Below are 27,373 nucleotides of genomic sequence, written 5' to 3' on the forward strand. Positions count from 1 at the left end.
GCTTTATCACTACCCTAGGGAGTCTCAAAACGGCTAACATTCCCCTTTCCCTTCCTCCCCCACAACAAACACTCTGTGAGGTGAGTGGGGCTGAGAGACTTCAGAGAAGTGTGAATAGCCCAAGGTCACCCAGCAGCTGCATGTGGAGGAGCGGAGACGGAACCCGGTTCACCAGATTACTTGTCTACCGCTCTTAACCACTACACCATTTTGCAAAGCAGTTTGTGGCTCCAAAGAATGTATGGAAAAGAGCAACTAAAATGCTTATTAAGGTGAGCCATTTGCACCGACACTGGGAGGGATGCTATCTTGTCCTTTGCCTCTGGCAGCATAATGTCCTAGGCTGACCCAGTTAGGGGGAACAATTAGCTGCTGAGGTAAGCATATGTAAAACTAGGAACAAAAGAAAGTGTCCAGCAGTTCTGCCCATGATTTGTTGTATGTCTCTTGGAACTTCAAGAATAATCACAGCCTGGGTTACACATGGCTAATTTCCTCACAATAAATGTAAAGTAGAACTAGAAGCTGCTAACACTCCCAGTAACTTTCATTGTATCTCACTATCAGGAACTGATAGAAGAGGACCACAATGAAGTCTGAAGAAACTTCTTAGCATTTGCTCAGCACCTAACCTCTTTAGTGCCACCCCCTGGGAACCCCTCAGTCCCTTCCTACACTGAAAAGTAGGCTTCAGGCCAACCTGCAACAGGCTTTGAAGCAAAAAATGGAAGGGGAGGGAATATGTGTGTCCCTTTTGGATATTCATGTGCATTCTATTGTATAAAAGGCATTGCAGGCTGATTGCCACTAAGGGTGCCGCTAGAAATGATATTGAGGATTGATTATTGAATCCATGTAGCTATGGAAAGGGGGTGGTAAATTGGGGAAAGACCACAGCACTTCAAGTTACAAGAATGGAAATTCCGACTAAAGATACGGAAAACTTTCTGACAGTAAGAGCTGTTCGACCATGGAACAGTCTCCCTTGGGAGGTGATGGACGCTCCTTCCTTGGAGGTTTTTAAGCAGAGGTTGGATGGCGATCTGTCATGGATGCTTTAGATTAGTGGTTCCAAATTAGCTAATTACTGAGGACCCGCTGTTTTTCAAAAGCTGAGCTATGGACACCCCCCCCCCTACTTTTGAACATAACTCTATGATTGTTACCTCTGCAAAGCAATTTTTTAAACAAAATGTGGGGTAGCCCCTAATAAGCAAAAGATTTTAGGTATACTGAAAAACAGACTAGGGCTGGCTTTCAACATTGTGATAAATCAGCAGCTAAACATCATGGTATTCCGATATATCACAATGTCTGAAATTCGAGATCAGGCATGCGGATGAGGTAAGGAGCAGCTGCGGAGTTCAGATGGGGGAGGGCAGGAGAGGAGGTGGAGTCACCTCCACTGCATGTTTTAAGTGGAAGGGATGGGGATGGGGGGCACATCAAGCCCCATCAGTGGGGCAGCCAGCGAAGATGCATGTGCACTGTGGCTGCTGCTGCTTTTACTGCTGACTGAGAACAGTTGCTCTGCCTCAGTGCCAGGGGACGGTAGTGCCACAGTGCCTTGAAATGAGGCCGATCATCTGCCCTGGTCTCCCTCAGTGTGAGGGAAGGCAGCTCAGATCAGCAGCGTTATCAGCTACGATCATCAAGTGATATTAGCAGTGCCTTGAAATCGGCTGCCTTGCTCTTTCGCGCGCAAGGAGTGATATATTGCTGCATATTGCCGGGTCAAAATTGTTATTGCAGGGTGATTTCAAATCTGATTTTGGCCAATATATTGAAAAAATGCACAGGGCTAAAACAGACCATAAAATTTGTGGTATTACCATGAAAAAATAGTTGGGTGGGAGGCAAGGGACCCCCTGGGTGCATTCTGCAGACTCCCAGGGGTCCCCAGACCACTAATTTGGAACCACTGCTTTAGATCCTTTAGCTGAGATTCCTGCATTGCAGGGGGTTGGGCTAGATGACCCTTGGATCCCTTCCAACTCTACGATTCTATGACTAGGGAAGGCTGTTTTAAAGTTGTTCCTCCTGCACAATTTGCTCAACTAAAATGTCATTCAAAGCTGCAAACATGCAGGTACCATATGGGCATGTTACCCTACACTGGGCAAACAGCTGCTTTGATAGATGGGCTGGTTTCAACCTGAAAAACTGTGAAGGTAAACGGTTTGATCCCTCTCCCAAGCCCTGCTCTGATCATATTTTCATGCCCTGTACCAGACAGTTTAGAAAGAGCAGGGAGTGGGGTGGAATCCTGCAAGTATCTTGTTCAAGCAACTCTAGTCTCCTGTCACATTTGGTCCAAGCACAATACCCGTGTATTTCTGCATTGCATGACTGGGAAGGGTAACAGAATCATAAAGGAAAACTCTAGTGCTATATCTGTCTGTCTTTTGGTTTACCACATTTTCCTTCTCCTTGCCTATTGTATAGAACAAACTTTTAAAGCCATCTATTTTTAAAAAACCTTCCTGACTCCTTGGGGTTTTTTATCTCTTTGTAGTCATTGTTTTCTGCAGTGTCAAGACATCAAATTTTAAAATGTATATTTGATTAATGACTGATTTCATCATGATTTGTTTATCTTCAAAAAGAAAATTATGACAGTGCAATATAGCTTTCTTGTGGAGCTGAAGCTATATTAATAATATCCAAATAAAAACATCTTATTTGACATAAAACGTTATTGAGTGCTGCTACAGTTTCAATAATTAACAATAATAAATAGCTAGCTTTAACAAAGTCTTGATTGGCTGGTAAAAAATTGTTTGGAATGATGTAGTATTACTTATTGTATTTGTTTCCAGAGAAGAATATTAATATCAATTAGAATATTTCTAATGGCCTCACAGGAAATTTGCCAAGAACATTAGAAGGATTATAATTGCTACTTGGATTTAGTAGAGTTTAAATCATTTTTTGCCAGCATATTTAAAGGTCTGGTTCCTCCTGGCTTAGTGCAGATATATTCTAACAATAATAATATAATGGCTTTGGTCTAGGAGTGAATCCAAGCAGTTTTCACAGGTTTTCTAGGTGTGCTATCGGTGGCTCTGAAGTCTAAACTACACGTTGCAAATAAATGTGTACAATTCAAAGTGCTGGCAAAGCCCTACATGACTTAGGTCCAAGCTATCAGAAAGACTGTATTCCCTCATATGAACCTGCCTGGGTTTTGAGATCTTTGGGGGAGTCCTTTCTCACAGCCCTGCCACCCCCACAGGCATGCTGGGTAGGGAGACGGGAGAAGGACTTCTTGGTGGCTGCTCCCAGAGTCTGGAACTCCCTCCCCAGAGAAGCTACACCAGCTCCCTCCTTGCTGTCCTTCTGCCAGCAAGTGAAAACTTTCTTTTTCCAACAGGCTTTTGGGAACTGACTGCTTTTAATGAAAGGGTTGGTGCCATGCTGTTTTTATTGTGATTAGTTATATGTTTTAAACAGATTTTATATATGTATGTAGTTTAAAGTCTGTCAGTGTTTAATTGTATTTTAATGACTGGTTTTTCTATGTTTTTAGTGGTTCTGGTTTTTATCTGCATTGAGTCAAGCCAAGTTAAGCCAAGGGCATAAAAAGGTGAGGTAACCCAGTGGCCCATTTAAAGTGGAAAAGCCACTTCTTGTGGAGCAATTGGGAGTAGAGAGGTGAGGTTCTCTTTGCCCGCTTGAGCCTTGCACATCCTGGCTTGTTTGTGCAAGTTGGGTGGGAGGCTCACTAGGTGGGTTCAGAGGGTAGTTAATGCATATTTGTTTGAGTGGGTTGGCCCCACCACCTTGAAGGAGGTGGTGGAAAGCCCATTCCCATTTTTAAAAGCCCTCCCTAGACCCTGAGGTACTTGGCAACTGCTGTCGTACCTCAGCTCCCGAACGCCTTGGGAGTCAAATGTTCCGGCTCCCAAATGATCGAAAACTGGAAGTGAGTGTTCCAGTTTTCAAACTTTTTTTGGAAGCCGAACGTGCAGTGCGGCTTCCGCTATTGTTGCCTGCACAATCGGGAACCAATTGGAAGCCACGCCTAGGTTTCCGAACTTTTCAGAAGGCGAACGGACCTCCGGAACAGACAAGGATAGTGTGACCCTGTTGCTGCTCTTGGATCTCCCACAGCTTTTGATACCATTCACCATGTTATCCTCCTTTATTTGTGGGTTGGGAGTTGGAGGCAATGTTTTATGGTGGTTCTGCTCCTACTTGCATGGTCAGTCTAAGAAAACAGCACTGTGGAATTATGTGCCTACATCCTGGCAACTTAGCTGCTGGGTCAGATGCAGATTTAGAAGAGCACGACCAGTTTGGTGACGTTGGGTGCAGAGCCTTGGGCACGCCACACCTATTATTTAGAATAGAACATGAGAGGCAGGGGGTGTCAAATTTTGGCATTGCACAGGATGCTGCTAAAATTGGTGACCCAAAGGACCACCCATTGCTAGGTGCCACAAGACACTATTTCATCCACAATGCTAGTTAACAGCCATCAGAAGGTCTTGGGCACAGTGCACCCAACTTTATTTTTCTATGTTTCTGATTTACACAGAACAACTGGAAGTGGTCTAACCACTACCTAGTCAATCTACATCATTTGTATGTTCTTGTTCCCCACCCCCCTCTCAGAATGACTCGTTGCTTCAGCATGGGTTGCCCAGTTTTCCAGCAAGTCCACTCATCACTTTTGGTGCACCAGCGTTGCAGGACAGCAGAGGCTCCACTGGGGCCTTGACAAGGGAACCAGGGTGCATAAGCCCCCACCTTCTATCAGGAGCTGGATTCTGGCCTGCATCCTGTTTTGGCTAATGGGAATGCAGGCTGGGGCTTGGCCTGTGCTGGGGGTGGAACCAACGGAGTGGGGAGGCTTCCCTCAGGTCTGCCCCCTGGCCATTTAAGCAGCCTGCACCTGGGGCACTACCTGTTTGGCCTTTGGCAGCTGCCTCAGAAGTGATGCTTTTTCCAGCATACAAAAGCAGTGGTGGGAAATCCATGAAATTTTTGCTTCTCTTGTACTTTTTTTCAGAGAAACAGGAGCTCTGTTTCATGGAGGGGGGCTCAGCAATACAAATTTCAGCAAAAGAAGGGGAGTAGCGTATATCTGTGGTTCATACAAGACACACAAAAGAACTATTTCTTAAAGTAAGGAGAGAGTTGTGTTGTAACTGGAACTTTTCTAGCACTGTTTTTTAAGGGTCTTAATGAAACCAACAAACAAAAAATAACCAGAAAGCAGCAGATATTCTCAGGTGTAATTTCCTCCAGAATTATTCTAAGTCTTACACATCAGTGGAAGCAACAGGGGTTTCAGATTGCTAGCCTAGTAACATTACCAATAATCTAGCCAGGAATTTAGCTACACTCCTAAAGTCATTTATACACTGGTATGCGAGTCTTTGATGACTCTCCATTAAAGTAAATAGTCAATATTAGCTCTTGCAAGCCTGCAAACAGTTCTGCATCATAAAATTCTAGTCATTTCAACCACATTTTGAAAATAGATCTATTTATGAACCACATGAACTTTTCTCTTCAAAATGCTACAGGAAGCCTGAAAACATTTTTCCCCTTCCAAAACTGGGCTCCACATGTTGTTGTTTTTTAAAAAATCTACAAAAAGCTAGAAAATACTGGCCTATGAAGTAGCTCCACTAAAAACTCCCAGTGAAAATGTCTGGCCCAAAATTGATGCCCCAGCCTTTCACCATTCCCCAAAACCTTCCCCAAAAATAATCTGATTATGGTGAGGACATTTATACATCAGGTGATTCTTGAGAACTTAACCATGGTCCACTGGTCCAGCATCATTTCTCCAGAACTGCTCTACATGCTTTACTGGAAGTGCATTCTACTATTTTGCAAGATAATGTTGGATATTTTAGGATGGTGAGGTGAAAAGGAGTGCCTGTACTTTCAGAAGTCATGTTAAACAGGAAACTGCAGTGAGTCGCAGCACATCTTCTGAACCTGCCTGCCCACTTCTGCAAATAAATAAGTATATACCCTCCAATTATTAGAAAAATAAGAGCCCTTGTGTGCTCTTTTGCACCATCATCGCCATAGTCTTAATTATTGCTCACTTTTGTAAGAATGGTAAACACATATCCTTGGATTTAAGGTGCTGTGAATGGGGAGTAGGCATGCTATAAATGCTATATATTTATTCAAATGAGGAAAATGTGTTATTGAATTTATATTAAAATAAATGCACTGATCAACATCATCCCTATTCTGTGGGCTGAGAAATGAAAAGGCGTTGTTTTCTTTATTAAATAATTTCAAGGGGACATGGAGATGTGTGGCTGGATAATGGAGGAAAATAGGCTTTGAATCGTCTGCAGCAGCTTATTGATTCTTGAATGATTTCAGGACAAGCATATTCCTTTTTGGAGAGAACTGTTTTAGGGCTTAAAACTTTGAAAGCAAACAGAAAATGGTAGTTATATGAAGATGTATCCTGCAGTTAGTTTTCATAGCTGAGCTGCTGTTGTTTTTAATAGAAATGGCACCTATGGTAAAATGGTAGGTGGGGGAGAAAGTTATCCTTTACTGCCTCAAAAATAAACATGAATCGGTCATTATATGAAATTCGTCAATATCTTTCTAATTAAAATTCTTTCGTTAGGGTGTATGGTTTATTCATATTGTGTCATCAGTGCATCTTGGAAACCTTTTTCTTTATCTAGTTATTACACCGATATTCTCCTACCTTTCCTCTAAGAAGCTTGGCTTACATAGGTGCCTTATTTTCCATTTTATCCTCACAGCAACCCTATAAAGTAGGTTTGGTTGATGATTGGCACAAGGTCAGCCAATGAACTTTGTGGCTGAGCAGGGATTGGGACTTGGGTCTCCCTTGTCCTAGTCCAGCACTCTAACCACGACACCCCACTGTCTATGCTGTTCAAACTCACTAGCATAGGAGCCAACTTCTAGGGGCCAATGTCCCTTGCCCCTCCCATAAAATATTTGAGGGGGTTGCTCCCCCCCCCAAGTTGATGGGTGTTGCCATTCAAATGGTGTGTGCATGTATGCGTGTGCGTGTGCGTGCGCGCCGTGTCATGTGATCGATTATGTGGGGCGGGGCTTACCTGCCCCCCCAATATTTTATTCAAGTTGACACCCCTGCTCACTAGATACTTTGGAAAAGAGAAGTAGTTAGATCCTGCAGTCTTGAATTGTGCACACAGCACTTGGGTTATCAAAGTGTGTTTTGGGTTGTCTCCAGGCTATTCAATAAACAAAGTTGCTCTACGTGTCTCCCTGAAAGGGAAATATCTCTTACCGGCATATCAGTTGGTTACATGTGCACTGCAATAGTTGGTCATGTTCAGCAGTTTGTTTGTTTTTTAATATTCCATTTATATCTTGCGTTTCTTCCACCATGGGACCCAAGATGGTGTACATGTATTTTCCAGGCAGTCACCCATCCAAGCCCTGGCCAGACCCAGACCTGCTTAGCTACGATAAGGCAGAGCTCTCATGTGCCTTCAAACTATATCATGGGGCACAGTAGCTTGTATCTTTCAATTGATAATCAGTAATGTTGGACTATTGCGGAAAGCACTTAATGCCAGCCTCCAATGTTTCTAAGAATTGCTTGGGCACATTAAAAATCCTCCTACTTATATACTTTAAAGAATCTGAACATGATTTACTTGCTGTTGTTCCACTAGACATAAAAACCATAGAGACACTGACCAGGCTTCTTGATGAATCCCCTCTTTAATACAGCTCTTCTTCTTGGGAATAGTTGGTATCATAAAAGATTATAGCCTCTTTACATGACAAGCAGAAGAATAGGTGTGATTATTGAAGAAAGAGAATGATGAGGAGTCATAAGTTCACACATCTACAATAACATTATATCAATGGGAATGTAGCCTGGAAAAATGAATTTGTATTTATAAGTTGAGTCCTGCTTAGATAGTCTTTTGCAGAACACAAACATTATATTTTAAACAGAAATTATAAAATAAATTATGAGAGAGAGAATGGTCATTGCTTATGCTTCATGGTATTCATTGGGAAATGTATTTCCCTAAACATGGATTTTAAAAATCTTAGAACATTTTTTCTAACTGTTGCAAGTAAATGAACATAGTGGAGCTTACTGTATTCCAGTGGTGGCCAAACTTGACCCTCCAGCTGTTTTGGGACTACAATTCCCATCATCCCTGACCACTGGTCCTGTTAGCTAGGGATGATGGGAATTGTAGTCCCAAAACAGCTGGAGGGCCAAATTTGGCCATCACTGCTGTATTTACTCGACTGCACCTTTTTGAGGCAAATTACGTCATTAGATTTGATGGTGCCAGCAAATACTTTTTTGGTTTCAAGGTTTTGAAAATTGAGGAGTGCATTAGATTTGATGGCGCATTAGATTCACATAAATACGGCAATTTGTTTAAGTCACTTATGTGGAAGGACCATAGCTTAGTGGTCCAGTGATGAGCTGGATTGACCAATGCTATGGCTTTATCTAAGCAGCGTTTGATAGCAGGGTGGGCTTGCGCTGTTCACCTGACATCATTCTGGGATGGTGAGGCGGAAGGGTGAAGTGGCAGGGAATAGAACATGACTATGTGAATTGTTTTAGATTATTAGTACTATTTCAATTTAAATTATTTTGGGATGATACTGCCCGCTTGAGCAACAAGGAAATGAAATGTAACAGGGATCAACATGTTTTACATGGCTTTGTGACGAGTGCAACTTTCAATAACAAATATTTATGTTTCCTTGTAGTTGCCCCAACAATTCAGGAAATAAAATCGAGTGGAGTGACGCTTGGAGGGAGTGGATTCATAAGATGCGAAAGTGCGGGTGTTCCTTCCCCAGCTTTTGAATGGTTCAGAGGTGAAAGGAAGTAAGTTTGACTGTCAAACCTGCTTTCATTCTTACATGTGCTCTAGGATCTGTATATTACGTGGGCAATGAATCAGAATTTGGCTCCTCACAGGAAGCAGTCAGTCACTTGCCTGCATTGCTGATATCATGCAATTATGCCACCACAAATATCATAAATATCTGGTATACAGTGGAGTGTTGCTGTAATGCAGGTAGAGGAGCCCACAGAGGTTGGTTACTGTATCTTAGACTGTTAGGATAACCAAGAGAAAGACTGTAAAGCAACTTGCATACTTGGACATTCTACATAAATAGAATATTTATGATCAGCACAGCATCTGGTTAAGCACAACTATATTCTTCTTGCAAATTAGGCATCATGAACGAGACAACACAAAAGCTTGAATCTAAAATATTATTTCCATTAAAACCCATGAAACAAGCAAAATGTACATTTCAAATAGCCTAATAAAGACTACAACTGTTATAATGGTCTAATATATTATAATATCATTAATGTATTCAAATATGAGCCTAAATATAGATATTTTTCAGGGCTGAAGCTGATTCGTGCTGTTCTCCAGCTTGGTCTTTCCCATTGTCTCTGAAGGACGAGTTAAATCTTGTAGTGCTGTAATTCCTCTGTGTAAATAACACACGCACATGCACAGAACATAAATGCTGCCTGCTTATGTTTTTCCTCTCTGCAAAGTGGCTGCTGTGTGTGTGTGTTCTGGGGGTGGGGAGGAGATAATCTGAAATTCCAAAAATAAAGGATGAAATTTTAGAAATGGGAGTTTGACTTCCTATGAATTTTCTTCCTCATGTGTTCCATATAGAAAGCATACACTTTTAAATTAGAGGTTGATCTGAATTTAAAGCAAGTATAATTAGGTAATTTTATATTGGGATATGTTCGTCTGGGTACAGTGGGGATGCAGGAGAAGGCAGGTTTCAGTACCTCGTGACCTTGAGGTGACCAAAAAGTATGCATTAAAACAGACTCAGCAAACTTAAATTTGGTTTATACCACCAGACTGCAGCTGGCTGAAGAAGGTTCATATCTGAATTCCATGTCTTTAGAAAGCTCATTGAATGTTTAAAAAAAATTAAAAAATAAAAAGTAGCATATCACGGAGAAAGCTTAAGTAAACCATAGTCTCAATACGGTGCAGATCAATTCTATGATATGGAGTAAATCAGCCTTAAATTCCCTGTGATAATTCCAATGATATTGGATATTTCTAGTGCTTCTATGTTAATTAGCCCTTAGAAGCAATTAGCCCTTAATCAGTAGCATTTTCAAACAAGGCAGCCTTGTATCGGGAAGGCTTTTAATGTCTGACGTTTTGTTATGTTTTTGTATTGGAGACCCCCCTCCCCCGAGTGGCTGGAGAAGCCCAGCCAGATGGGCAGTGGTAATAATAATAATAATAATAATAATTTCTACTGTTTTAAAAGCTGTTTTTATTGCTATTTTAATGAATATTATACTATTTTATGTAAGCAGCTTAGAGATTTTTTTAATAAGCAGTATATAAAACTTTTGCGAAATCAAAGGTAATATAATGGATCCTAATCAAGTAGCATCAGTATTCAATATTCACAATTATGTTTGTCTCATCATTACTCATTGCTTGCTCTTAAGTACTTCTGAATGCTTAATTTACACTTCAGCATTCGTGAATGAATCATCTTAATATGAATTGATTTTAGACTTCGGTAAACTTGTTAATATATATATTTTTTTCTTGGTTTGCTGCTGTACCACAGTAGTGAAAAGAAACTGAGAGTTTCCATCCCTTTTTGTCAAAATGAATTAAACAGCTTCAAACACTTGAAAATTACGCAAGTGAAGTTGAATTCTCAAAGTAAATCACTTAGAAAAAAGTAGATTAAACAAAGGTGAGGTTTCTAGAGATAATTATTCAAACCTATAATTCCTAAACGTTCATGTTTGCTCAATGCAGCAATAACTCATGTTTCAGGGTTTTAAAAAGGACTATTTGTTTCCTACTAGTGTGTTGTCTACTGCTTTGAGATGACTAAACCAAATGCTATTTTATATGCAGGGCTGTGTACTGATTAAATAAAAAATAGGAGCATTAATGTAATGTAAAATATTAAATCATCAATATGCAGCTATACTATTAATAATGATAGATATGTATTTTGAGGCTGAATGCTGGGGAGGGAATTGTACCTCTCTCCCAGATTTATGATGTGCTGCCTCAATATATCAAAATTAAATGGTAACTTGTTGATATAGGCAAGAGTTCTGCTTTCAGGATGAAATATAAGCAATTCCCCGAGTAATCAAGCATAGCTAAGTATTTTCACATTTAACTATGCCTATCCAACTTCTGAATGTGGTTACATATGTCCTGAAAATAAATGAGTCCAAGAGAAAAATATTTTTCAAATTATCCACAGTGTTTACCAATTGCTCCTTCATCTATTTCTGGAAATTCCTATGCCAAGAAGTCTCAACCTTTGGTCATATGAAGACTCTAAATGTCACTTTTCTGACTGATGGAGTCTTCCTAAATTTGGCTTTAAAAAGAGCTGAGTGAAATTGGCCACCCAAAATTCTTCATACTGCTCAACAAGTGGCAAAATTGACCCAACAGCTTGTTGGGAGGAGAGCCCAAAGACTCAGGTGTGGTTTCATTAGCTGTGGCATAGCTTCTTTCTTCCCCCACCCAAATATTTTGTGGCCACTGAAAGCAGCATACCAGAACTTTTCTATTGACCATCCAACCACTATTTTGCATCTCCCACAATGCATTGGATGTAGTGTAATTTCAGGGCATTGTGGGAGGAATTGGCAGAGAATATTCAGACCTTTTTTTGGTAAAATGGCAGTCCTTTTCAAGTCTAAAAAACAAAATTTTCATCAAAAAATAATCTCTTCAGATATTTTTCTTTCTGAGAAATAGGGATCACTGAGTTGATAGAGTTCACCCTTCTTCTAATAAGTCCAGGGTGGAACTAATAAAGGAGTAAAGGAAATCTTCTCGATCAATCCAAGATGGAGCAGCATGTCTGTTACATGAAGCTTTCTCCTTTGCTGGAAATCTCTTCCACCTCAGTATGCAGACCCAAACTTTGGACACTCGTGCTATGCATTGATCTGTTGAGTGGAAGATTGGCCTCTCTGTTCCGGTCCACAGCTTTCTGTACACAAAATTTTCTGCAGCACTGGGGGCACCTTTCTAGCGAGCTACTTGCCTGCTAAACTTATTTGTATTCCCAGTCCGATACAAGCAATCTTCCGCAAGGATAGGAAAGGGGGGGAAGAGGAGAAATAAGCACAGTCACTAAAGCAGAAAGTTACATTAAAGAAAGCACTGCTTCCCTTTTGCGTAGCAAGTGATAGGAAGGAGCAACTTTGATTCTTTATCGTTTTAAAGAAGTGAATCTGCAAAATTTCCCTATAGTAAAACAGAAAGGGGCGAGTGAGCTTTCTATGGGTAATATATGTGCTCTTGATGAAAAGAGAGAGTACGATCTCTTGAGAATGCAATACTACATTCACTTTGCTTGAATGAAAAAAAACTCTGCTGAAAGACTTACCTTTAAATAAACACACATAAGGCTGAGGTCTAGTCGCAGTACATACCATATACTGCTGTGCAGGGATTAATATACTTCTGCTGGGATTAAAATGTACCTGGCTGCTTCCTGACCTTCTTAAATGGGCTTTTGCTTTTCATAAGCTGCTCATTTAGTGTGAAAAAGTGAGCAATTCATAGAACTAAGGAAAAGCCATTATGATGTTCAAAAATCCGTTATGATGTGTAGTCGATGACAAAAAAAGATGGTGGATCATCTGCATTTACCAAGTCTGTTTTTAAGAAGTAATGGTGTTATATTGGATGTGTATTTCAAGATCGTTTGATGGGTGCACACCAATTGATTGGATGGCTATCGGTAGGAGGAATAAAAAGAAATGGGAGGAAAGGAAAGGGCTTACAAGAGCAGTGGTGGAGAGAGAACTTAGCACCACTACTGGCAATAGTGCTGGTGTAGGGGGTCAAGCCAAATGTCTGGAATCAGTGCAGTCTAAAATAATATGCAAACACATGCGGTTCTTTGGAGAGGAGAGCAACATTTTGCATATGCAGAAGTAGCATTTGGGCTCGGGCAAGTGCTATTGATGTGTGTAAAATGGAACAAAGTTTAACTAAACCAAGCAGGTTATAGGAGACTTTCCTGATGGTGCAGGGGTTTGTGTTGAGAGCATCATAAACGAATCAACAGATAAATGTTCGGTGGACATATGGGTTCAGTTCCCAAAGCTGCCATAGACTTGCATGGCTCTTATAATGGTTCTTAGGGTTACTGATCATATGCAAAGAGTCCATGTGGGCTGTATGCAGGCATTTAGCTGAATGCAGCTATACAATCCCAGTCTTCCTTTACACACACATCCATTGCAACAAGGGCTTCTGAGAGTTCTTAATTTCCAAATCATCATCTTGATGAACTGGAACAACATAAGACTATTGGTATCAGTCCTGCTTTGCTCTGGAATACAAGTTCACCTGAAGCCCTTTGACCTGTCCTGTCTCCTGTTGGTGCCAGTATTCCCTACTCCCTTTGTAATGCCCAAGGAAAGCAAGAAGAGCCTTTCCTTACTCAGAGCTCTTGGGCCCAAGTCGTTTGCCAGCTTTTCTCTTGATTGCCCACAAAATGCTCCCTGAACTGAGCATCTCTTTCCAGACTATTTACCTATGGCGGTTCCCCCATACCACCTTCACTACTCACAACTGGGCTTGTCCCCTGTCAATTGGTAGGGAAAGGAAAGGAACCTTTAATCTATTTTTGAGCAAAAATGGAAAGCCCTTTGCTGTGGCAAACACCATCATATACCCAATATGGCATCACTGCCATTCCTTGTCCATGTTATCCCATTCACTCCTCCATCCCAATCAGGTAAAAACTATTGTTTTCCATCCACATGAGAGAGAAATGCAAAATATATTTGCCTATGCCTTCTAATTGAATATTTCCCTTTTCCTCCCTTCTAGACTGATCAATGGACAACAAGGGATTACTATTAAAAGCTATAGTTCAAGATCATTTTTAAATTTCAACAATGTGACGGAGGATCATTTTGGAAACTACACATGTGTCGCTGCCAACAAACTAGGCACAACCAATGCCAGCCTGCTTCTTAACCGTAAGTCAAAAAAAGATGGTGGAAAGTATTCTTGCTTAGGCTTTTTCTTTTACCCTCTCTACCCTGAAGAGGTCCACCTGCTTCATGATCTCTTGAAAAGTAGTGTTGACTCCCACACATTTCTCTGAACAATTTCACATGCATTTCATTTGGTGGTAGTTCTGGGTTGAAGTGACCCAGGATACAACAAGTCTGTTTCGTGATAATTTGGCTTTGTTTGGTTCAAGCAGAGTGCAAGAACATTGTACCTGGGCTGACCTGGGCAGGAGGAATCTCAGTTTTAGGGCTGGATCATACATGGCCTGGGAGGTGAGTTGTGCTTTTGCTGAGTATGGCTAAGACAAGTGCCACCATGTTTCATGGAAAAGTCTTACTCTGGAGTTCACCATACATGCCAACCAGTAGTGAATTTTGTAGGCAAAGGTCAGCCAGTTTCATGAAGTGCTTTGCAAAGCACAAGTTCAGGGCACATGAAAAAGCAAATGAAAGTTTTAATACTTTGAGTAGGCCTCAGTATCTGCCATCAGTTCCTACTTAAGATTAATTCATTTCCTGAAAGACTGTTGTTTGATGTGTGTTACTTGCAGTTCTTAATGTTCTTTCATGTGTGTTCCGTTTCTGACACCTGTCGCATGTATGGGATATATCCCAAGGTATGAGAGGAAGTTTCTGGCTTGTACATCATTCTCTAACGTAGGATGTTGAATATGAACTTACTGGGGTTCCTACGCAAATAGGCTATGATAGTTTGCAGCCATCTCATGAGCTCAGGTGAACAATTGTGACATATACAATTAAGAAGCAAGTCCAATATACTAATGAGATTGCCACAAGGTTTTGCCTACAGGAATGAACTATTTATTTGGGTATGTGTGTTCTGGGAGCTGTAGATGTTTGCCATATCATACGCCATGCATAATTCTTTTAGAATTCAATTAGCTGACAATGAGCAATTCACTGACATATTTTATCGAGTGTTACAACAAATAGAATCTGACAAAAAATATTGCTCACTATTTTTTTTTTAAAAAATAGACTTTGATTTCTTAATTAAAATGTTCATGAATAAATAAAGAGCTGGTGATACATTAGGAAGATACAAGAAATAATTGAGTGTCTGGAATGGAGTAATTAGAAAAGCTGCCAATACTGACTGAGGATATGGAGCCCCTGTTGGCCAGCTATCTTCATTCCCCTGCAGGATTGCAATTGGTGTGTGAAGACACAGCGATTTTATCATGGTTCTGTAACAAAGCCTTACTATAGCATTGGAGCAACTGATTCTATAAATGTAGAAGACAACACACCTCCGCTTTTGCAAAATTCCCACTATTGCAGAATCCTTGCTAATTAACTGTAAAATTTTGTCCCTTGAAAAGGATTTGGATATGTATGGAAGACTTCTAGTGATGGCATTTTTTTCCAACTTTAGGTGCTAAAGTAGTGGAGGTAATGTGATCCCAGGGCTGCTTGCAGTGTTTAACCACTTTCATGGTGAAAAATGTAAATGAGCAAGATTGATTTACAAGCCGTATGTTTAGGAATGCCAACTTGTTTGTATGTTTGACTTGAAACTTAGACTTGGACGCAAGGACCATGGCCAGGATTTTGGTTGGAGGGGGGCAGGCCTTTTGTTGCGGTGGGGGGCAGAACCTCAGCTTGCTATGTATTTTATTGATTTAGTTTGTAGCCCCCCCCCCGCCCCCTTGGCTACACCCATGCTCAGATACAAGTTGCTTTAAACTTACAATTCATTTCATAGCAGTGAAACATGGGTGCATTGCTTAGAGTGGGCAGAGTAACAGGAAAAGTGTGCTTCAGTTGCCAACCATTTTGACCCATGGTGACATCTGCAAACCAGAGAAATTGTCATGGTCACCACACATAGAAGTAACTAAGCACACACCACAATCTTTTCTATTGGCTATAAGAGAATGTTTCTTTCAAGCCTGGTATCATTGGGAGGCACTATGGTCACCAGGAAAAGCTTCTTTTTTAAAAAAAATTAATAATTTTTATGAACAGGCCAATCACATCACATTATCCAAATCACATTAGTTCCAAATTATACAGCCAAATTTTAAATTTTGTTGGGGGTACCCATACATCAAGCTCTGAACGAGTCCAAACATCACTTATATTGCTGCTTTAATTAAACAGTTCTATCCAGTTCAATCCAGATAGTCCTTTATTACTTTCTTCATCTTCTTGTTGCTATCATATATTTCTTTCTTTGCTATCTCTGATAATCTTCACAAGCGGATTAGAGACAGGCATCCTCTGTGTGGGTTTTGTACTCTCCAAAGATCATATTGCTCAGGGACAGCCGCCATTCCACGCTTCCATAAAAAATTAATCTTCGGTCAGGCTTTAATTTTCTCAGGCTTGCCAAGTATATCAGGAGGGCTCTGTCAGGTTAAGATCACATTCCAACCATCATTCTCATTCCAATGGTCCTGATTCTCCTCCCCCTGTCTTTCTTTCTCAGGCAAGCCTGTCTTAGCGAGACGCCATTTTAAGCTGCGTCATAAAATTTTCCTCCGTTCTCGTTGTTTACCAATCATCTCTTTAGCTATAATCCACTCCACACAGTTCTTGAATTCCTGCTTGTGGTTAGTAAAACGCAACGATCTTATTTCTTTCTGGGGTGGAGGGCTATTAATATCACATAGTGCAAAGAAAAGAAAAGTTTTTTCCTCCACCCCCCCTTCATTCCAAACATACAGTCTCTTAATGGTGGTTCATCAGTTGATTTACTTATCCATCCGTCACTCCGGTCACAGAGATCCATTAGTCAGCAGTCTTATCTCCCGAGCGTTGCTTGATGTATGTGCTTTAGCTTCATTCCAATCATATGTCTCCAATTATAATTCCGAGCTAAAGCGAACCAGCACGCGCTGATTGGAACCGGCGTCAGGAAGAGCCGACCTCATCGAGGGCTCGTGCCAAGTGACCGGCACCCCCATCTCTCGAATCCGGGGGTGCGTTGTGGACACCGCTGGCAAGGCAGCCCCCCATCTCCTTGGGGGGGGTAGGAAGACTGCATACTTCCCATAGCAGCCTCTTAATTACCTCGTATGGGTCGGAGAGATGTTATTGTCGGCCATCTTCCAATGCGCCACCTGGTGGCGGTCACCAGGAAAAGCTTCTATGGGCAAATGTCCACTAACAGATTCCATGTTGGGGACCCCTGATCTATGCTGTAGTACTAGTTTGTTCCGGGGCACCATAATTCCCCTTCATGAAGGAACATGTTTGTTTTGGAAATATGTTCAGAAAGACTTCTGAGAAATACTCATACTTGTGTTTGCTTAAATAGCAACGTACAGTACTAGAGACTGCTATGCTTACATTGTGTGGTCTTGTAACATTAAGTATTTGTCACAGATAATAATAATGATGAATTAGAAGTCAAGAGTTGGTGTTATTGCTGTAATGATGCACTCTTTTGTCTTATTGGTCACACAACCCTTTTGCAACTTACCTTGAATTGTTTGTTGATCACTTGTTTTTCTATGGAACTGAGAAAAAGACAACAACAACTTTGCTTTTGTTCATATACCCACACACAAAAATGTGAGAAAGGTGAATTAAGAGCCCTTGTTTAGCTAAAGTATGGTTAGTTCAGGATAAGTAACCAAGTGAATATATTAAAACAAAACCAGTCTTAGTATCTAAACATAGTAGAGAATGGATGGATTTGATTGTGCTCACATTTAAAGGTGAACCTACCTAGTCTTCACTTTCTGAAGCAATACACAAACTGAAATAAAACTACTCTTTAAAATTCACACTTCTCCAAATTTTGCAATGCAGGTCTCCAGCCAAGTAATGTGTACACATACTAGGGTAAAGTGTAAGTATAAATGCACCTGTTAGTGAAAATAACATTCAAAAGTGCATTATATTAAGTCATCTCCAAGTCGTGCACAGGGCACCCAATATAATAATTCTGAAAATGAGTAAAAACTATAAAATAAGAATGGAATTTAACAGCCTGCTTAAATAAAAAAAAAAAGTATTCAGTAAGCAGCAGAAATTCAACAGTGGGCCTTTCTGATGTCAACTAGAAGGGAATTCCATAAAATTGGGCCCACAGTTCTTAACACACAGCTCCTTGTGAATATGAGCTGTCTGTCTGAGCCATAAGAAACCACAAACCATGACTCACCTGAAAGCCTCAGGGATTGGACTGGTGAATGAGGACTTTTTATTTTTTTAAAAAAAATCAGAAACAGATATGTAAATGTGGAGAACTGAATTTAAGATTGGAAAATTAGAGAAACTGAAATTGACAGATTCACCCATCCCTATTAAATAGTTAACATGAGCCTGCCTGGTCTTGTAATAATCACCCTGGGATCAGGGGTGTGTAAAAGTACACAGATCTTTGTTAAGAAATACTACTGCATATTTTAAAGGTTTTGTTCCCCTGCAAAAGAGGCTTTTTCTTCCCCATTTCTTCCTCAGGCTTTGATATTCCCTTATTATTATTGCAGGGTGGTCAAGGGTGCTGTGTGTGCTTTCCTTTACAGTAAACACTCTAGCACTCTGCAGGCTCTCTAGCTGCCTCCACTTCCTGATATGAAAAAGCCCAGTGGGAGGGGTTCTCTCATGATGTCTTCCCCTGGGATTTAACTAAAGTGAAAGCACCTGGGAAGGCTGCAGACTACAGACCACTGCTGAGATGACCTGCAGAATGAACATTCCACAAACATTCCTCAGCCACCTCATAAATAAGGTAAGCACAGCAACAACAACAACAAACCCTGCATCTCACACATGAGAATTTCACCAAACTTGTCTTTCCCCTTTGATAATTTTCAAATACAGTTTCCTTTCTCATTCATTGTTGGAGAAAGGTTCACAAAAAATAGGAGAGACAATTTTCAGTACAGCAGTAGTATAAGAAGTTGATAAATGAGGGAGGTGATCATAACAATAATTGTTTCAAAGAAGTTACAGTGCTGTGGTCTAGAAGTACCATTGGGGTGGGTGGATGGAACTCAAGTCTAGCTATTCAGTAATGTAATTGTTTGAAGCTAAACAGGTGTGTCCCCGATTATTTCCTAACTGATAGATCACCACATGTATGCTATGCAAATAATACTACGAATGGAATTGCTGAAGCCAGCACAAATGAGAATTTCTTTAAGGCGATGGGGATCTAGATGGCAGAATAGATGTTGTGAAATCTTTCTTCAACCTTTCCAGCTAATCAGTGCCTTGTGAATTTTGTAACCACATTGCCAAGAGCACTGGGGCACAACTTGTGGCTGAATAAACAACCTATCATCAGTAGACATGAAAAACGAAGCATCTCCCGATATCAAGGATAATATAGCAAGTCATAGAATTTTAATTATTTGTGATTAATCTTCTAGTCTATTCCAACAATATTATTTCTGAAGTATATATTATTAATATTTTGCTTCCAATACATACTGGAAGCTTTATGAGATAACACTGTCACTGTGTGGGTGTGTATACTGTATAGTCCCATCCTGCCATCTAGGGGCCCACCTTAAGCATTTTGCATTATTTACTTGGCAGGTTTTTGCACAGAGCTTCCTCTGCTTAGAAAGAGGAAAAACAAAGTCTTTGCTATAAGTAAAAGCATGCATTTTATGATTCATTAAACCCATTTTCCCAAAGGAGGAAGCAGTCTTACCATATGTACCCGAGATGAAAGGCCCCGTTTGCAGAGGACAATGAAAAAAGGAGTTAAGCGTATTTAAATATGCAAACCCTGCTTCTGAATTAGCACAGTGTTGAGTTGAAATAAACAAACAAAATTCCTATTCCTTGAAAACAAATCTGGAGACTGCCAGAAAACAGGGACTAACTCTGCCTTGCATAATTTTTACTTATTTTCAAAACCACAGAAGCAAGGGAGCAATATTGCTGCTAAATATTCCTAAACAAAGCTGCAAATTCTGTGTGGAAAAAGCAAGTGAAATACCCACATATCTTAAAATGTGTGTATTCAGAAACCTCATGTACCCAAGGGAAAAAAGTGCTAAGTAGGCTTACAATGCAGACCATATATTTGAATATTTCTGTTTACATTTCACCTGCACTTAATGGAAATTAATCACAGGTAAATATGCATTGGTTTGCAACTGAAAATATTTTGATCTGGGTCCAACGAGGCCTCAGTGTGAGCTCAAAGCACTACTGCTCACTCAAAGCTGTGTCACCAGATCCCATTGATTCTACCTGCAGCCTACTCCCCATTGAACAAAATTCAGGTGGCTCATCCAGTAGGTCAGAGGGAACCACTCCACTGATGTACCCATGCAGCACAACCTCATTGCCGTGCCTCACCCCTACTGGTAAATGGCAATGCTGCTGCTGCTGCTGCTGCTGCTGCTGCTGCTGCTGCTGCTTGGAGGCTATAGCTGTGGCTCGACCTCACCAGGTGATCCACTCTTGCTTCCAGAGCAGCTTATCAGGAGGCTGTGTGGAAGGGAGGGGCAGGTAATGGCTGAGTAATCTGCCCCCAGAAAATAGGAACTGGGACTCTGCAAATCACTTTGATTCTACCTACAAGCAACAGGCATCTAAGTTGTAATCAATTCAAAACAACTAGGAATAACAGGCTGGTTTTGCAGAATTTATGGAAGTGTCACTGTGAAGGCTTTAAGAAGCTACTTCTAAGCCACCATGCTAGAACTCAAGGTTGAATAGCTCACCATCTGTGTCTTATTGAAAGAAATCATAAGATGTTTGATGATAGTTTGAGTACTGCTACCATTTATCACCAGCCGCTTTAATTTTACTTATTCTTTATTGTTCAACATTTATGGTTTAGATCAGGGGTCTGCAACCTTTAAGACAAAAAGAGCCACTCGGACCCGTTTCCGAAGAAAACAACAACTGGGAGCCGCAAAACCGGGAAGGTGACGGTTTTGACGTCGGGACGGTGCGTGACTAACGCACGCACCGCCCCCATGCAACGTCACAGCCAGTACAGCGGCCGCCACAGTGGGGAGTGTCGGGGAACACAATGCGCCTCCTCCCATCGCTAGTATCCGCCCTGGAGCCGCGGCAAAGGTGTAAAAGAGCCACATGCGGCTCCGGAGCCGCGGGTTGCAGACCCCTGGTTTAGATTTAAGATTATAGACTTGGATCCGGTGTTACATTGGTCATTCTGAAATAAGTGAGGCAATTTAGTCACTGCATGACATGAATTCCACTAATTTCAATAAGAAATCACAATTATTGAAGACAAAACAGATTGAACTCTATTGGACTTAGGCAATCTTTTTATTATTAGTTATTAAATTTATAGTTATTGAACTTATATACCGCCTCAGGGCAGTTGACAGAAACTCCTGGAGCTCCTGCCAGTGCAATCGCAATCTGCCAAACCTGTTGCCATCTTGCCCCTCCCTTCTCTCTCCCAGTACGCAGGAGTGACGTGGGCAACACAAGGTTGAGTGAGTGCCAACTTTTCCCACTTCTGATTGCACTGTAACAAAGGGAAAAAAAGATACAAATGTTCATGATTGCAGCAAATAGGTACTTAGACTATAAACTTGCTTTGAAATCATTATTTTGCTATTTTATATCTTTTTTAAAAAGAAAGCATTGGTGAAGCCATTCTGTGCCCTGCATGATAGTTTTTTGGCCCTTCACTGTAAGAATAAAATAAAATTGAGAACTACTGCCTTCCTGTCAAGCAAAGAGAATTATGCATCATAATATTTTAAAGGGGACTCAGCTGCATATACAAAAGCTTCTATCATCGCTTAATGTCGTTAAGCAGCTGTCACAGATTCATCTTAGCGCTGAATTAAGTGATCTGTTTGTATACCTATCATATGTTTTCAGCTCTTTGGGGATGAAAGGTGCCATAGAAATGTTGAGAGATGGTAATAAGGATGGCGAAATGTAAATACCATGTTGTCTTGAACATCTGCTTTAGTGGCAGAAGAAGGAAATAGATAACAGCATATTTACGTCATGTTAATTCAGTAATAAAAGCAGAACTTTTTTTGCTGAACGGAAGTTTAGAGTGAACTTGAAAGTTGCTTTGGCCCTTCTGACAGTAGGAAAGAAAAGGAGGGAGACGTATGCATTCCATATATGGAGACAAGACATATATATTTGGGGAGGAGCTGAGGCATTACTTGGCCTTTATAAAATTTATGGCATAAAGTTGCATGAAATTTGCATATTCTAATTTATATGAACAGATGCAAGATCATAAGCAAAACATAAAAGCACAAAACTTTTTTAGAAGACAGTAAAGGCACAAGAACCTGGGCCTAGTACAAAATACCTGGAACTGGGGTCCCCAACACCACTCATAAAAAAATGACCCTTTGGTGCGTAAAGATGCATCTGGGGCAAACTATGTTAGCTAAATATCTGTGTCCTTCACTGCAAATGTTTTATAGTAAAGTTTCCATTTGATGACCTTGGGAGTAACCAAAGTGATGTATGGAGCACGGCATGTTTTGTGGACCAAGTGCTACAGATCTGGATTGCTATTGTGCATTTGCTACTAGTGCATTTGTTCTAGTTTGCTACCACATGCTATGTGTTGGTTTATATCAGGAGTCCGCAACATGGCCCTTGAGGGCACCAGTGTACCTTCTCATCCATTTAAATCCCTTACCCCCTTCCAGTTTCTAATTGATGTTTTCTGGCTTGAAGGAACATTCTTTGAGATGGAGTTCTTGCTGGTTTTGCCTGTGTTTTGTTTTTGGATGAGTGTCGGTATTTGCCTGCTTTTCAAGGAAGAGTCATGTTCACATCATGACCATTGCTTCCACTGTGAAAAGACTATTTTGTCATACCCACTACAGTTTTTTTAGGTTTCCTCTGGAAAACCTATTTTTCCAGCAAGTTGCTTGAATGAAGTCTAAATGGTGGCTACACTTTATCTGGTCTTTACTGAGCCTTTCTTCTGATTTGTCTACAGAGCAGTTATATGACAATTTCCAGATTTGTTTGTGGGGCATAATTTGTTTGTTACACACTTTTCAGTGTGTTTCCCCATCACATTCAAACTGCAAAAAGTTTGTTGTTTTGTTTAAAAGTGAATTTGTTTCATTAGGGCAACAGAGTGTTTTTAATCCACTTTAAAATACAGAAACCTAAAGTTTCGGTTTGAATCCCTCCTGCAGAATATTGACAAATTGGAGGTGCCCTTAGATTTCCAGATGCATTCTTGGCCCCCAAACGTTGGAGACCCATTGTTTACCTAGACCAGGGGTCTGCAACCCGCGTCTCTGGAGCCGCATGTGGCTCTTTTACACCTTTGCCGCGGCTCCAGGGCGGATACTAGCGAGGGGAGGAGGCACATTGTGCGCCCCGACACTCCCCACTGTGCCGGGCGCTGTACTGGCTGTGACGTTGCATGGGGGTGGTGCGTGCGTTAGTCACGCACCGTCCCGACGTCACCTTCCTGCCCGCCCGCCCGCTACATTGTAAGGGGCATGTACACTGGTCACTGTTTTGAAGGGGAGTGAAGAACACACACACACAAAAAGGTAACTTGTTAATTTAACGTTTATTTCTATGAGGAGGACTAATTCTGAGGGGTCAAACAAAGAAATAATAAAAAAGTGACAAAAAAGTTATTTTTATAATGATGAGTTTTGCGGCTCCCAGTTTTTTTTCTTCGGAAACGGGTCCAAGTGGCTCTTTTTGTCTTAAAGGTTGCAGACCCCTGACCTAGACCTAGCTGGCTCAGGAGCACCCAGAATTGGTGAGTCATCCTCAGTCACACCCCACCACAGCCCATCTGCCCTGAAGCAAAATTTGCAGGAAGTGAGAACACTGATTCTGATGATAGTGAAACAAAAAACCCACATCAGATTAAAAATAATAATAATTCTTAAGCTGTATTGTAAAAGAAAAAAATGCTGCTTAAAATAAACATCTTAATTAAGCCTCTGTGATTAGAACACTGAATCTAGTAGTGTGTAATTACACATACTATTTGAATGCGAGGTTCAAATTGCCAAATGGGCACTTAGCATCATATGGAATAAATATTGTTCTATTCTACATAATGTGTGTTTCCTATATATGATTTGTGTGCCTTTGACATTTGCTTTATCCGTAAACAAACATGTGATTGAATAGAAACACATCACAGTGGTACATATTCTAGGAGCAGGGGTGTCGCATGGTGTTCAAAAACACAGTGTTAGCATTGTGTTCATTTTTGTGACTGTATTAAGGGCTTCCCGCTCCCCCCCCCCCCCCGAGCTGCTAGTCAATGGCTTAAAAATAAATTAGGCCCATTCAAACTTCAGTTAAGCAGCACTATACATAGAGCTGAACCAACCACAGAATATTCATTGCCATAGCTTATATTTTATTTTTTTAAAATAAACATACATAGGAGTATGTGTTAGATCTTGTTGATCTAAACTCCCATTACTACATTTATGAATTCAAACTCTGAAACACCAAAACTATAGGATTTTATTTTTAATGCAGTTTGCCTGTATGTATAATTTATCTGTGTGGCCGTTTGTGTCATTTCCCATTGAGCCCATTCAATATGTCTCCTGTGTATATTTTGCCTATGCAACAATTTCTGGGAAACCAGACTTGGGCCTTAGACCAGGGATTCTCAAAGGGTGTAGAATGCCACATTAGTAGCAAGAAGATTCAAGGACTGTCAATATTATATTTTGGGAATGATTCATGTTGTTATGTAGCTGCATGGATTTTTAAATTCTGGATGTCCCATGGTCATATTATAGAGTAGTTGTGTTCTTTGCTATAAATCAGGGGTTGATTCTTTTTGTTTTTAATGTATTTCTTATCAATAAATAGTTGGTGTTGCGTAGCAAATTTTTATTCTGAAAGGGTGGTCCAGAGAAAAAAAGTTTGAAAACCACTACCATGACTGATAGCAATTTCTTTGGTTTGAATGGGTTGGGTTTGGGGTTTTGTTCTTTTTAACTACATAAAAACAGACACAGACTGAACACTTAGAGCTTTGTTCATTATTCATCTACACACAGATGCTAGTCTGTGCAAGTCCACCTGTCAGAGGCAGAAACAGGTTATTTCTACCCTGTAATATAGGAACATGCTGCCTCTTCCCATGCTACCATTGGTGTGGACCAGAAAGCTGCTGTCACCACGCCTTCAGCTATAAATGTAACTGCCCTGTGCAGAAGGAATAGGAAGTGTGTGTTTGTGTGTGTGTGTGTGTGTGTGTGTGTGTGTGTGTTTGGAGAGCTGATAACCAGAGGAATCAAAGAATTGCAGAGGGTCATCTAGTCGAACTCCTGCAATGCCCTATGTGGGGCTCAAACCCACAACTCTGGAAAGATTCTGAATAGAGAAAAAATTGGTTTAGGCACATAGAAAAGAATAATAGTTGTTGCAGTATTAAGTTTTGCTCTGCTACAAATGTGTGCATCTACAGGCTCTCCCGTTGGATAATAAATAATGACTTGGCACTTCAATACTTTATTGATATCCTTTACATATGGTGTCACCTGCTCTATTGAATTGTTCTTTCAGCTCTTATTTCGCTACCTGTACTAAAAATAAAATGGGGGGGGGGGGGAGAGTACATGGCTGTTGCTAGGAAGATTCCTTAAGTTGACTGTTTTTACAGGGATCTGGAGAATTAGTTTAAAATGTTCGTTTACTTTGCTCCACAGACTGAATGAAAATATTGTGACTATTTTATTGGCTTGCGTTGTCGTTAAATTTAAAGGTGCTTTCTTTTATTGGCTGAGATATTGTATTTAATGTGTTTGGTTTTGTGGCAGATTTTGCTAGGTTTTAGCTCAGTAACACCACTGAGCTAGCCATTTTGTCATCTCTACAAAAGAAAGGTACTCTCCAGGGAAATTTAGTTTATGTTCATGCTTTTGCTTCTATGTCAGCCAATAACCTACAAAAGGGAAAGAAACCCCTGCTAGCTCTGCTCAGTTCACAAAACACTAACCCTAAAAACAAATCATGATGATATCTGGCTGCTATTTGATGTAGCATCAGGTTTGGGCTGCAGAGGACTTTCCTTGCAAGTTTTGCAAGGAGAAGCCATGACTCAAGTTGCAATTCTAATAAATTCAGCCAAACTTGGGAACAGTTGCAGGCTACTGTAAAGTGGGGTAGGTTTACATTTAACCTTAAAAATAGCCATTGTTATCTTTAAAAGGTAAAGGTAAAGGGGCCCTTGGCAATTAAGTCCAGTCGCGAATGACTCTGGGGTTGCGGCACTCATCTTGCTTTACAGGCCGAGGGAGCCCGCGTTTGTCCGCTTCCACAGTTTTTCTGGGTCATGTGGCCAGCATGACTGAGCTGCTTCTGGTGAAACCAGAGCAGTGCATGGAAACACTGTTTACCTTCCTACCTTCCCGCTGGAGTGGTACCTATTAAATGCTTTTGGCAGCTAAGGACAGGTCCACAACATATATTTAAAGCATATCCAATGCACATGCCTTCCCCCAAAGGATCCTGGGAACTGTACTTGGATGATGGCAAAGAATTGTAAATGCAAAGAGTATTGCTCTGGATTCTATCCTTTATAGCATTTTGACATCCTGAACTTTCCTTGGTGAGCAACCTCAAAGCTGAGAGCTCGGGGATTTAAGTTACATTTTCTATCTTTAGTTATAATGCTCTGAAACAGGAAAAGTACAGGAATTATATCAATGACTCAGCTAAACCTAATGAATATGTTTGATGGATTCCCCACAGCAACCAAGGAGTGCACAGCACAGCAGAAATAAAATATTAAGATCAACAGCAAAAGGGTCTGCATTTGCTTCCACTGTTTGCTTTGGGGTTTCTTACTATACTTCTCTATTCTTTTAATATATTAATGAGTAATCCTGATCAGATCCACACATCCCCATTAAGTGTCTTATATAACAGGGATAAATCATGCATGCAAATTGCACGTCCAAGTCATGAAATGGATGGCAAATGCAAAATAAAATAAATAAAATATTCTAAAGTTGAAAAAAGGAAGGGGTGCTCACACGAGGCACCGTTTGGTCTAGGCTTGGCCCTGCCCACCAGATCCTATATATACCATGCACACTATTTGATAAATCGGTAGTGAAGTTGTACATTTCTTCTCAAATAAAAAGAAATCCCAGGCACGAGCACAGTGAGGCTGCACAGGCTTCTAGCTTTGCAAGTGGAGTTGAATTAAGAGGGAAAGTGAGGCTTCCATATGCGTCCTTGGTTGATAGTGGTGGAACAACAGCAGCTGGCATTTCGCACAAGTGTCCCATTTTTAGTGGGACACCCTGGATCACATAAGACAACCCCAGCTTCTGTTTGGATCCCGGAATATCCTGGTTTTTTGTCTGGCATGACCGTGCTGATGAGTGCCAGAGCACCTTCCAGACC

At 40.7% G+C, this 27,373-nt stretch overlaps 1 protein-coding gene across 2 annotated transcripts in view; it reads left to right on the forward strand.

The window, feature by feature from the left end:
* Nucleotides 1–27,373, forward strand: part of NEGR1 (neuronal growth regulator 1) — a 452,691-nt gene that overhangs the window by 347,668 nt on the left and 77,650 nt on the right. For both annotated transcript variants that reach the window (XM_028733090.2, XM_028733091.2), the window contains exons 5-6: nucleotides 8,737–8,857; nucleotides 13,872–14,023. In XM_028733090.2, coding sequence (XP_028588923.1) covers nucleotides 8,737–8,857; nucleotides 13,872–14,023 — 273 coding nt within the window. The remainder of the gene's footprint in view (nucleotides 1–8,736; nucleotides 8,858–13,871; nucleotides 14,024–27,373) is intronic.

The sequence above is a fragment of the Podarcis muralis genome, chromosome 5, assembly GCF_964188315.1.
Source record: "Podarcis muralis chromosome 5, rPodMur119.hap1.1, whole genome shotgun sequence".
NCBI classification, from domain to species: domain Eukaryota; kingdom Metazoa; phylum Chordata; class Lepidosauria; order Squamata; family Lacertidae; genus Podarcis; species Podarcis muralis.